The 12,784-nt window shown below is 46.3% G+C and overlaps 1 protein-coding gene across 3 annotated transcripts in view; it reads right to left on the bottom strand.

Moving 5' to 3' along the window:
• Pnpla7 (patatin like domain 7, lysophospholipase) overlaps positions 1 to 12,784 on the bottom strand; it is a 79,321-nt gene that overhangs the window by 15,654 nt on the left and 50,883 nt on the right. For all 3 annotated transcript variants that reach the window (XR_015681378.1, NM_144738.2, XM_087648308.1), the window contains 1 exon segment: positions 8,802 to 8,951. Coding sequence is in view for 2 of the 3 variants with exons in the window: in NM_144738.2 (NP_653339.2) it covers positions 8,802 to 8,951 (150 nt within the window). In the remaining variant the exon portion in view is untranslated.

The following is a 12,784-nucleotide window of genomic DNA, read 5'->3' as shown; positions in this document are numbered from 1 at the left end:
AGGTATACATGCAGATAGAGCATTCATACATTAAACAAACAAACAAACAAATATTAAAAACATTACATACACAACAAACACACAAAAACAAAAAAACAAACAGGGAAATGCTGGCCCGCCTGACCCCAGCTGGGTCTACCTACCCTTGGGGTACTTCTGCTGTCTAAGTTCTCCTGCTACATTTGGGAGCTATAAAAGAAGTGTGGAGCTCCTTAGAGATCAGAGTCTAGGCTCTCACAGCCAAAGCTTCCAGCTCTTGCCATCAAGCCTGTGAGTGGCGACCATGTCTGCAAAAGCTCTGGTACTGTGCAGGGAGGGGGATACTCCCTCCTACAGAGCACAAGGTAGGCAAGGCTAGGTGAGCGCAGCCTCTGGACTCACTGGAAACCAAGTATCCCAAAGGTCAGGTGGCTCATCAGCGCTTCCTGCCTCCACTCTATAGAGGACAGCTTACAGGCGGCATCCAGTCAGCTGGCTGCCTGATAGCTTCTGTTCTAGACTCCTGGATCCCAGGAAGCCAGAGAACAAAGGAACAACACTTCCCATGAAAAAAAGAAAACTTCTCACTTTTCTTTGTGGATTCTTCACAAGCACGACACCTTTGGAACCTACCAGAGGCTCAGGGCAAAGGTGGCACAAGGTGGCTTCTCGAATAAGGTGCTGACTCAACTGACAGGACAGTTTCGCAGGTGGCCTGGGGCTCACTACCCACTTCTCCCTTTCTTACTTGTAGCTCTCAAGAATCACAACAGGATGTGCTGATTCCCAAGATTGAGGGATGGGGGCGGGGAAGGTCAAGAGAGCTGGGTTCAGCTCTAGCTCTTAGACACAGGATATTCTCCAACATCTTGACCTTGACCTAGACATGCCTGTCCCATGGGGTATAAGACACAAGTCAGGCTGCTTTCCGGGTTCCCGAGCCCCAGCAACCAGCTGACACTGGACCGGTGCACCTGTTGTTCCTTGCTGCCCACTCCAATACATTTTTCTCCTAGACAAAACTGTCCATCTTAAAGGACATTAAGACACAGGATATTAGCTGGGCGTGGTGGTGCACACCTTTGATTCCAGCACTTGGGAAGCAGAGGCAGGTGGATCTCTGCGAGTTCCTGGCCATCCTGGTCTACAAAGAGAATCCTGGACAGCCAGGGTTATGTTACACAGAGGAAACCCTGTCTTAAAAAACCATTAAGAAAAAAAAAAAGACAGAATATTAAAATGTGAAACAACAAGAGAGAGAAGTTTCCATCTTATAGGGAAGCTAGCTAAACTAAGGAAGTCACTGACACTAACCAGACTCACCAGGTTCTTCCCCAGTGCACACATGCAACAAGGACTGCTGAGAGCCTCTCGTGGCTTGGAGAGGCAGATCAGCCAAGCACGCTGCCTGAAGGGGTCAGAGAGCAGCTGAGCTGTCTGGAAAGGACATTCAGCATCATGTAGGGCTGCCGACAGGTTAGGCCCTATTGCTTGCTTTATGTTTTCAGCTGTTGTGGCTGTCACTCATGCTTGGGTGGGCCTTGGTAATGTAACTGTCTCTGAGTCACTTCTGCACCTGTGTGATGCAGCTGTCTCTGAGTCACTTCTGCACCTGTAAGTAGCCCCAGTAAAACTCACTAGTTCACGATGTATGAGGCTTTGGTGGCCTTTAGTTTGTCATTGGTCCCATCTGGGTGGGACAGCCAGCTATGTATTACGTCTCTCCAGGAGTAGGATCACATGCATGTGGTGTGTGAGTATTCTCGCTCGTTGTTTGGTGATGAGAACCCAAAGATGTGACCTACGAAATTAAATAACCAGTAAGTTGTACTTGCATTCTATAAAAATTCCTTCTCCGTGAAAGATAGTGTTGGGACCTGAGGAGATGTCTCAGTGGTTAAGAGCACTGGCTGTTCTTCCAGAGGACCCAGGTTCAACTCCCAGGACCCGCATATCAACTCACAACTGTCTGCTGTCTGCAATTCCAGTTCCAGGGACTCCAACATCCTTACACATGCAGGCAAAACACCAATGCACATAAAATAAAAATAAGTACATTTTAAGAAGAAGAAAAAGAGGAGGAGGAAGAAGTAGAGGAAGAGGAGGAAGAAGAGAAGAGGAAGAAGAGGAAGAAGAGGAAGAGGAGGAAGAAGAGGAAGAGGAAGAGGAGGAAGAAGAGGAAGAGGAGGAGGAAAAGGAAGAGGAGGAGAAAGAGGAAGAGGAGGAGGAAGAAGAGGAAGAGGAGGAAGAAGAGGAGGAGGAAGAGGAGGAAGAGGAGGAAGAAGAGGAGGAGGAAGAGGAGGAAGAGGAGGAAGAGGAGGAGAAAGAGGAAGAGGAGGAGAAAGAGGAAGAGGAGGAGAAAGAGGAAGAGGAGGAGGAGGAGGAAGAGGAGAAGGAGGAGGAGGAAGAGGAGAAGGAGGAGGAGGAGAGACATTGTTTAGGCTGGAGAGCTGGCTCAGTGGTTAAGAGCACTGACTGCTCTTCCAGAATCCCTGAGTTCAATTCCCAGCAACCACATGGTGGCTCACAACCATCTGTAATGGGATCCAATGCCCTCTTCTGGTGTGTCTGAAGACAGTGACAGTGTACTCACATACATAAAATAGGTAAAAAATGACAAGATACTGACCAGGAAAAATATTCACAAAAATAACTGTGTAATAGAAAACTGTTATCTAAAATATATACAAGAGTCTTAAATTTCAATATGAAAACAACCAGGAGCTGGGGAGATGGCTCAGTTGGCAAAGCGCTTGTCATATGAGCCTGAGGGCCAGAACTCACATCCGCAGTGCCCATGAAGAAGTCCCGCTCTCCTGCCGTCCCAGCACTGGTGGGTCAGAAACAGAAGGATCCCGGAGTTTGCTAGCTATCACTAACACCACCAAATACTGTGAGAAGGCAGGATGGGGGCATGGCACCACAGAAGCTCTGCCAGTTAATGGATATAGAGGCTTGGGAAGGCAGCCTGGCATTTTCCTTTATAAGCTAAATAATAATTTGCCATATGATCCAGGAATCACGTTCCTTGGTATTTACCCAAAGAAGCTGAGAACATGTCCATACCAAAATCTGCACATAGATGCTACAGTCATTACACCAGAACTGGAAGTCCTCAACATGTCCCCCACCAGGAGGATAAACTGCCAGCCAACTGAACAAAGGAAAACTATTCACCTCTCCTTTTTAAAAAAAAGTTTTAAGAAAGCAAGTCTTGGGCTGGAGAGATGGCTCAGTGGTTAAGAACATTGACTGAGGGGTTGGGGATTTAGCTCAGTGGTAGAGCGCTTGCCTAGGAAGTGCAAGGCCCTGGGTTCGGTCCCCAGCTCCGAAAAAAAGAAAAAAAAAAAAGAAGAAAAAAAAAGAACATTGACTGCTCTTCCAGAGGTCCTGAGTTCAATTCCCAGCAACCACATGGTGGCTCACAACCATCTGTAATGGGATCTGACGCCTTCTTCTGGAGTGTCTAAAGAGAGCAAGTGTACTCACATACATAAAATAAGTAATTCTTTAAAAAAAAAAAAAAAGACAACTCTTAGGTTGGAGAGCTGGCTCAGTGTTTAAGGGCACTGGCTGCTCTTCCTGAGGTCCCGAATGTCAATTCCCAGCAACCACATGGCAGCTCACAACTGTCCAATTTGAGGAAATCTGATACCCTCACACACACGCATACATGCAGGCAAAATGCCAATGCACATAAAATGCAAATAAATAAAAAATAAATAGATCATTACAAAAATGAAAATAAAAAAAGTTATCAGGCTGGGTGATAGTGGCACATGCCTAGAGGCAGGTGAATCTCTGAGTTCAAGGCCAGCCTGGTCTACAGAGTGAGTTCTAGGGCAGCCAGGGCTACACAGAGAAACCTCCTCGTTGAAAACAAAACAAAAGAAAACAGAAAAACAAAACAAAAGAAAACAAACCACACAAGAAGTTATCAAATCACTAAAAGACATAGAGGAATTCAAATACAAATACCAACCGTGTGTCACTCTGAAAAATAGCTAAATTAGGGAAACAAAAGACCAGCAGCCACCAGGGCTTGCTCAGAGCAATACGCAGAGCGCAGAGGCCCCTGGGGACTGTTGACAATACCTTACGTGACCCTGCGGCAGTGAGCATCCGTCACACACATCTGCCCACAGAACCACCACAGGACTGAGCCCTCCTGTGCAATTTGGACAGGACAGAGGTCCCACTCTGGCAGTGGGTGACAGTTGTGGGGTAGCTGGGCATGGAAAGGGCAGGGAAAGCCTGTGCAATCCAAGTTTCTTCCCAATTTGCTTGATTCTACTACTCTTCAAAAACCAAGGGTTTTTATTGGTTTTTGTTGTTTTGGTTTGGTTTTGTGAGCCGAGGTCTTTCTATGTAGCTGTGACTGGCCTACAACTCACTGAAAACCAGGCTCGCCTTCAATTTGCAGCAATCTTCCTGCCTCTGCATCCCAGGTGCTGGCGCTGCAGGTATGTGCCACGCCCACTCCAGTGGAGCTCTTGTGCTTCGTTTCTATCCAGAACAGAGGCCTGTGCTGGAATGGCTCGGCCTCCTGGAGGTCCTGGCCGTCTCCCTACTCAAAGATGATGACCAGGGTCTATGCTTGCGGTGGAGGTGCCTTCTGTGTTCTAGCCTTGGTGATCTTAGCAACTTTAAGCTGTCAACAATATCTGATTTTAAGAATATAGCAGTGTGGGAAGATGGTCATGTACCTTTAGATGTCTCAGGAACTGAAAGTTCAGAGACGGAAACGTCTCACACCATCATGATCCTGATGAACTCAACAGCTGTGATGAATTCAACTGCTGTATCCATTAGTTCCCAGCAAATAGGAGAGAAATTAATTGCAGCTATTAAGAACATGACTGTTCCAGAAAAGCCTTTCCCCCTTTTGGGAAAGTTTTGTTTAGCATGATTCAGCATAGTAGTGACTCTTTTAGAAAGATCATGGATAAGTCCCAACAAGCTGAGCAAACTTATCAAGAGTTAACTCGAAGGAAAAGAGAAGCTAACATTGAGCAGGAAATGACAGAAATTATAGAATGGTTACAAAGTTTCCATATTATTCTGAGGGGCCATAAAGATAGAGTTTAAACTTTATTAAAACAAAGGTAAATGTTGAATGCATATCTGGTGCCCACAAGTCTGGCAGTATAACTGCAGTTTTCTAAACTATTGTCTGTGGCTGAGAATTGTTTTCTAGACTGTACGTTCAGCTTTCCTCCTTGCAAGGGACATTGGTGAGGTGATGAATAAGAGCTGGATGATTGCCAATTATGATGTTCCTGTTCTAACTGCTTAAATCTGTGCCAAGAAGTAAAGCCTTTTCCAGCAGCACACATCTCAAATTTGTGTCTGTCTGTCACGCCGAATCCATTCTCTACCTGAAATCCAAGCCATGGTCCCTCTGCTGACACACTCCCCTGGTTGGTCTGCGACAGGTATGTGCCACCATACTTGGTTTAATAAGATATACTTGGTTTAAAAAGATATAATTGCCCACCTAAACATACCAGCCAGCCTCCCCAGTTAGAAAAGAAATAGCCCAATCAGGAATTAAGAAAAAGAAGCTGGGTGGTGGTGGTGCACGCATTTGATTCTAATACTTAGGAGGCAAAGGCTGGCAGATCTCTGTGAGTTCAAGGCCAGCCTAGTCTACAGAGTGAGCTGCAGGCCAGCCAAGACAACATCGTGAGATCCTGTCTCCAAAAAATAAGATTAAATAAATAAATAGATGCATAAAACTAGGCTATCACTATGTCCCTATTAGAATAGTTAAAATTAAAATACTAATGACACAGAATATTGGCAAGGATGTGGGGACACTGGCCCTTTACACATTGCTCATGGGAATACAAAACGGTCTAGATATTGTGGAGAAAGCCCGGCAGTTTCCTATTAGACTGAACATACTCTTAGACTCCAGAAAAATGAAAATTTATATGAAAAAACCCATCTGTTGAGGCCTGCACCCCACCCAATAGCTGCAGTCATTTTGTTCCGTGCCCCCAGCTATTCCATATTTTTGCTGTAACATGCCTGCCAGTCACTGACACAGAAGTGACCTGACTCAGAGCAGGGTCATGCTGACCACATATCTTGTTATGTTCTGTGTGAGCTTTGTTAATCTTAAGAAATTCCACAACCATAAGCCTCACATCAGACTCACCAAATTAAAGGTAAATGTGAACTGTTTGTCTAAAATAGCTTGAGTCAGAGCCGACCAGCAGGTGACACCCGATTCTGGGCTCACTGTGGTTTTTGCATTTCCAGTCTTTATAAACTGCAGTTTCCAGCTCTCCAGTCTGAGCGGTTGCCCTGGTCGATCGGTCTTGGGGTGTGCATTCAATAAACCATCCCCCTTTAACTGGGATTGGTGTTCATGTGGCCTGTGGGGCAACTCCTGGACCCCAACACAACCATCACACAGAAGAGCAGAGCAGTTTAGTTCACAATATTCCCAAACTGGAAACCGTCCAGTCCCTCCAATAATGACTGAGTGTGTGAGCTGAGTGATGCCTTTGTGGTGCGAATATGTGCTAGCAGTGAAGAGAGCAAGCCATGCTCGCTTTGGCACTAAAACTGAAGAACTACAAAAATGAGCACGGCCCCCCCACAAAGATGACGTGCCAATGTGCGAAGGGCGCCATGTTTGAAAAAGGAAATCGCATGGCCACATGCTATAATTCAATGTGTATAAATTTCCCAGCCTCCAAGGACGGCAGTCAGGTATCAAGGACAGCGCTGTAGACTACAGTGAATAGGGAATCACCAGAATGTGGTGGCTTCAAAGTGGCAGCTGCAAGGTTTCTATGACAATGAGAGTTTTGTGGCTTTGGTGTGACCCTACCAGGCTATGCCTGTGTCAAATGAGGGGGCGAATGTGCATATATATATATACTTGTGCATATATATACACAAGGACAGCTAATGAATCTGGAACTGGCCTTCAGAGTATACAAAATACCATGTTGCCTGTCTTAGCCTCATGTATGGTGTCATCATAGGTGACACTGGGAAAGGCCATGGGGCCTTTCCTCATTGGTTTGTCATTTCTTGTAACCTCAAAATTGTCTCAAAATAAAAAAGTTTCCTCCACTGAGCAAGTCGACATTGCACTGGACTCAGCCTAACTATCTGACCAGTGTCACCTCAAAAGAACAGGACTTTCTATACACCTGTAGTACGGTTCAAGAATATCAAACAGTCCAGGCATGGGGGACGCATGCCTTCAATTCCAGCACTCCAGAATCAGAGGCAGACTGATCTCTGTGAGTTTAAAACCAGCCTGGTCTACATAGAGAATTCCAGGACAGCCAAAGCCACATGGAAAGACTCTGTCTTAAAAATGAAACGAAAGAAAAACAACAAAATTTTAAACTATATATACTATATACTACTACATTAAGTTTTTATTTTAAAAATAATTTATAAATAATATACTGTGTTATCTTTCAACTTTACAGATCTTTGGTTTACATTATTTTATGTTTTTTTGTTTTTTTTTTGTTTTGGTTCTTTTTTTCGGAGCTGGGGACCGAACCCAGGGCCTTGCGCTTCCTAGGTAAGCGCTCTACCACTGAGCTAAATCCCCAGCCCCTATTTTATGTTTTATATCAGTGGTTCTCAACCTTCCTCATGCTGGAAGTTCCTCTCGTTGTGGTGACCCCTAACTATAAAATTATTTTTTTGCTACTTTATAACTATAATTTTGCTACTGTTATAAATTGTAATGTAAATATCTGATAAGCAGGATGTCTGATGTGTGACCTCCCAAAGGGGCCATGACCCTAGGGTTGATAACCACTATTTTATATAACTAAGTCTGTGTGGGTAGAGGACATATATGTGCCATAATAAAATGGATTTCTGATCATAACATCTTGTTTATGCTTATTGGACATATTGTCTCCATCACTATTATGCCGTTTTACAGAGACAGTCCTGACATTTCCCCTATAACCCACCAGAGAAAGTGAGGGTCTTATCATATGTTCACTCGGAATTACATAAACACTTGGAAAAAAAGGTATTAAGAAATACAGGGGGTTGGGGATTTAGCTCAGCGGTAGAGCACTTGCCTAGCAAGCGCAAGGCCCTGGGTTCGGCCCCCAGCTCCGAAAAAAAGAAAAAAGAAAAAAAAAAAAAAGAAAGAAATACAGAACACTTTACCAACTTGGAAATTCTCAGGACACCTCCTGAGTTGTGGATTCTTAGATTCCAAAATGTTAACCATACATATTTTTATTTATCATGTGTGGGGTACACATGAGCATGCAGAGCCAAGTACAGCTTATGGGGGCTGCCTTTTCCTCTCACCACACAGGGAGTGGGGATCAAACTTAAGTTGTCAGGCTTAAAGCACCTCCGTTAACTGTTGAGCCATCTCGTCAGCCCTAGGCTCTAAAACTCAACAGCTTCTTCCTGACTGGTGACTTCTCTGGGCTTCACCCCAGGACTAATATACTCCAGCAGCCCGGAGAGTGCTCCCCTTCTAAGGCCACCCCACCAGAGCGACCACGTCCCGCCCAAGGGCGTTTTCTAGCTGGTCAACATAGCCATGTACTCCAGCGAGCAGAGTGCTGGCATATACTCAGAGCCCAAAATTACAGCTCTGTAACCGGCAGTGTCATGCCTCTGGCCCCCCATCTTTAGGATTTCCCACACACTACACACTACTATACACTCTGTGCCCATGCAGCTCTCAGAGCCTCAGACAGCCCTTACTTGTAGAGTTCCCTTAGCCTAGAGCCTTCTCTGGCTCAGTGCTCAGCCCCAGGGCAGAGGCCACTGGTAACTTTCACCTTCAGGACGTCTATTCGGCTTACCAATGGCACTGAGGGCATGCTGGAGCTCCAGGGCAAAGGCAGTTAGGGGCACATCTTCAGAGACAGGCATTGCTGCCACCGTGGACAAGTTGCCAGGGGGGTTTCCCAAGTCCCATTTGCTGCTTGCTGTGTTAAATCCAAGCTGGTGACCTGTAGGAATAGAAGCAGGAATGACCTTGGAAGACTGGGCCACCAGTAGCACGGCTTCCATGGTTACAGATAAGGCAGGGTGCCGCCCTCTATGACCAGGGTCTGCTCTCAGTTTCCCAATGACTAAAGCAGTCCCGAGAGCAGTACCAAAACCATGTTGACCCTCTAGAGCTTAGGAACTCAATGAGCAAGAAAATCTGGAAAACATTTTGCCAGCTGAGAACACTCCTCCCCTCGAAGCCTAGGCTGGCCTCAAATCTGCCTGTGTTAATAGCATATACACTACCATGCTGGGAAGGACTTCTCTTTACAGTTTTTTGGTTTCTTATCTTTTGAACCTAGAAATGCTAAATTTAGAAGAGCAACAAACACACCTTTACTATCTCTTATCCATGTGGGGTTTTCAAACCCAAAGGAAGCAGAGAATCAGTACAGTTCTGGGCAGGGGCAGCTGTGCTGGGCGGGGGCAGCTGTGCTGGGCAGGGGCAGCTGTGCTGGGCAGGGGCAGCTGTGCTGGGTGGTCCCAGAAGGAATGCTTGGAGGAGAGACCAAGGCAGGCAGAGCCTTCCCAAGGCCATGATGGCCACAGGTCCATATTTCCTTACCTAGACACCCAGGGCTCTTCTCCCCAGGCTCTACTCAGCTGCAGGGGACAAGGGGCCACCCCTCTAACACAGTGCAAGACCGAAGACTTTTATTTCACTACCCTTCAGCAAAAGATCCTACTATAGGTTCTTCTTTTTTTTTTTCTTTCTTTTTTCTTTTTTTCGGAGCTGGGGACCGAACCCAGGGCCTTGCGCTTGGTAGGCAAGCGCTCTACCACTGAGCTAAATCCCCAACCCCAGGTTCTTCTTTTGGTGTGTGTCCCTCCTGTTTCCACGAAGATGGCTAAGCTCATCTCATGCCACCTGGTAGACGTAGCCCCACTTGACCAGGGTTTCCTGTGGCATTGCCATGCTATGGGCTCCCTGGCCACTGATGGCCCACTACAAAGTCCTGCCCATACCTTCTGTTTTCCTCTGATACAGACACACACCCATCTTCAGGCCTGAGCTGCCTGTCTCCCTGTCTCCCTTAAAAGCAGTTTCCAAATGGCTGGTGACTTTTCTGCAGCTTCCAGACACTGTCGGATACATGATCCCAGTGGTATGCACATGCGTCTGCAGAGACTGACTTGAAGTCAGGTGCAGAGGTCCAGGTGGAGCCCCGTGCTATGTGCAGCCCTGGTCAGTGATCTGTACAAGGAGAGCCAGCAACTCGTGAAGCTGGGCCACGCCAAGACAGCAACCATGTTTCCAGATGCACAGGTTCAGGGCAGTAAGGGAGCTAAGGAAGGGTTTGCCATCCCAAGCAAGCCTAAGAGCAGGGGAGAGGAGGCAGTAACAAGCAGAAACAAGTCTGCATTCTTAAGAGGATACAGGTACCTCACATACATACTACATACACATAATACACATGCAATACGCACACCCTCCTACATTATACATATACCACATACACACTACATACACATAATACACATGCAATACACACACCCTCCTGCATCATACATATACCACACACACACTACATACACCCTCCTACATCATACATATACCACACACACACTACATATACATAATACACATGCAATATGCGCACCCTCCTGCATCATACATATACCACATAGACACTAAATACACATAATCCACATGCAATACACACATCCTCCTACATCACACATATACCACACACACTATACACACCCTGCTGCATCGTATATATACCACACACACTACACGCACCCTCCTGAGTCGTACATATACCACATACACCCTACACATACTTCACGTATGTATCTCACACACATCATATACATCACACACACACACCTCCCATACATACCACCTAGGTACCATACATACACCACATATATAACATATACATCTGCCTTACATATATACCTTACGTGTACCACACGCACTATTCCTCATGTACACACATATACAAAAACAGTCACTGCAGGATCATTGAAGAGTTGAAAGGCCAAGGAGAGTGCTGCAAGTCTGTAATCCCAGCACTTGGAAGCAGAGACGGGAGGATCTTTGTGGGTTTGAGGTCAGCCTGGCCTATGTACTAAGCTCCAGGACAGCCAGAGCCACACAGAGAAACCCTTCCCTCCATTGCTGGTGGGAGTGCAAACTGGTATAGTTACCTTGAAAATCAATATGGTAGTTTCTTAGGAATTTGGGAATCTATCTACCTTAAAACCCAGGCAGCTACACCAATCCTGAGCACAGACCTAAGATTCTCCTCCATACCACGAGAACGCATGTTCACCTACGTTTATAGCAGCTTTATCCAGAGAAGCCAGACACTGAAACAATCTAGATGCCCCTCAACCAAAGAGTGGATAAAGAAAATGTGCTATACCTACACAGTGGAGCATTATTCAACTGTTTAAAAAAATAACACCATGAGATTTGCAGGCAAATAAATGGAACTAGAAAAAAAAAATCCTCCTGAGTGAGTTAACCTGGGCCTAGAAAGACAAACAGGGCCTGTACTCACTTATAAGTGTGTATCAGCTGTAAAGTAAAAGATGGCCATGTTTCAATCCTCGGACACAGAGTAACAAGAGGGCTGGGGTGGGGGTGGGGCAGATAAATCTCCCTGGGAAGGAGACTAGAACAGAGATTGAAGGTGGACAGGTGGCAGGTGGGATGGGAATAAGAGGGATCTGGTGGGAGCTGGATGGAGGAAGAGGGGACTGGGAGATACAGCTGGATTGGGGGCATCTCAGACATGAGCTAGAAACCCAGTGCAATGGAAGCTCCCAGAAGTCACAAAGGTGACTCAGGCTCAGCCTCCTAGCAATGGGGGATATGGACCCTGAACCGGCCACCTCCTGTAACCAGGCACAACTTCCAACAGAGGGATTGGGACACCAACCCAGCCACAAAACCTACGACCTATAATTTGTCCTGCCTATGAGATGTGCTGGGGTAAAGACACGGTGCATGAGGGAGTGGCTGACCAATGGATAGTGCAGACATTAGACATTAGAGGGAGCCCACCCTGACACTGCCTGGAGAGCAGGACGCAGAGGCTGGGTAGCCCAGAGGCCTAGGATAATAAATGATTCTCAATGATATTCTGCTAACTCATAGATTAGTGCCTAGCCCAACTGTCATCAGAGAGGCTTCACCCAGCAACTGATGGGAACAGATGCAGGGACCCACAGCCAAACCTTAGGCAGAGATGCTCAGGGAATCATGTAGAAAAGGGGGAGGAAGGACTGTAGGAGCCAGAGAGGTCAAGAACACAAGAAACCCACAGAATCAATTAATTGGGGCTCATAGGGGCTCACAGCCAGGAGTCCAGCATGGGCTTAACCTAGGCCTCCTACATACATGCTACAGTTGTGTAGCTTGGTCTTCTGTGGGACTCCTAACAGTGGGAGCAGGGGCTGTCTCTGACTCTTTTCCAGCACGTGGGACTTTTTCCTCCTACTGGGCTCCCTGTCCAGTCTTATTATGAGACACCTTGTCTAACTGCAGCTTGATGTGCCATGTTTGGCTGACAATGCATGGGAGGCCTGCACTTTTCTGAGGAAGAGTGAATGGGGGAGGTGGGGAGGAAGGACAGGGAGAGAGGAGGGAAAGTGAGATCGGGTTGTAAAGTAAATAAATTGATTAATAAAAAAAGAGCAAACACACACACACACACACACACACACACACACACACACACACACACGAAACCCAACAACAATAACAAAAACAAAAATAGAGCTGAGGGGAGATGCTTGGTAGTGGGGAAAACGCCTAATGAATGACCCTCTTCGGTCTTTA

Source organism: Rattus norvegicus, chromosome 3, assembly GCF_021556685.1.
Source record: "Rattus norvegicus strain SHRSP/BbbUtx chromosome 3, alternate assembly SHRSP_T2T, whole genome shotgun sequence".
In the NCBI taxonomy this organism is placed as follows: Eukaryota; Metazoa; Chordata; class Mammalia; order Rodentia; family Muridae; genus Rattus; species Rattus norvegicus.
This window is presented reverse-complemented; position numbering and strand designations above follow the sequence as displayed.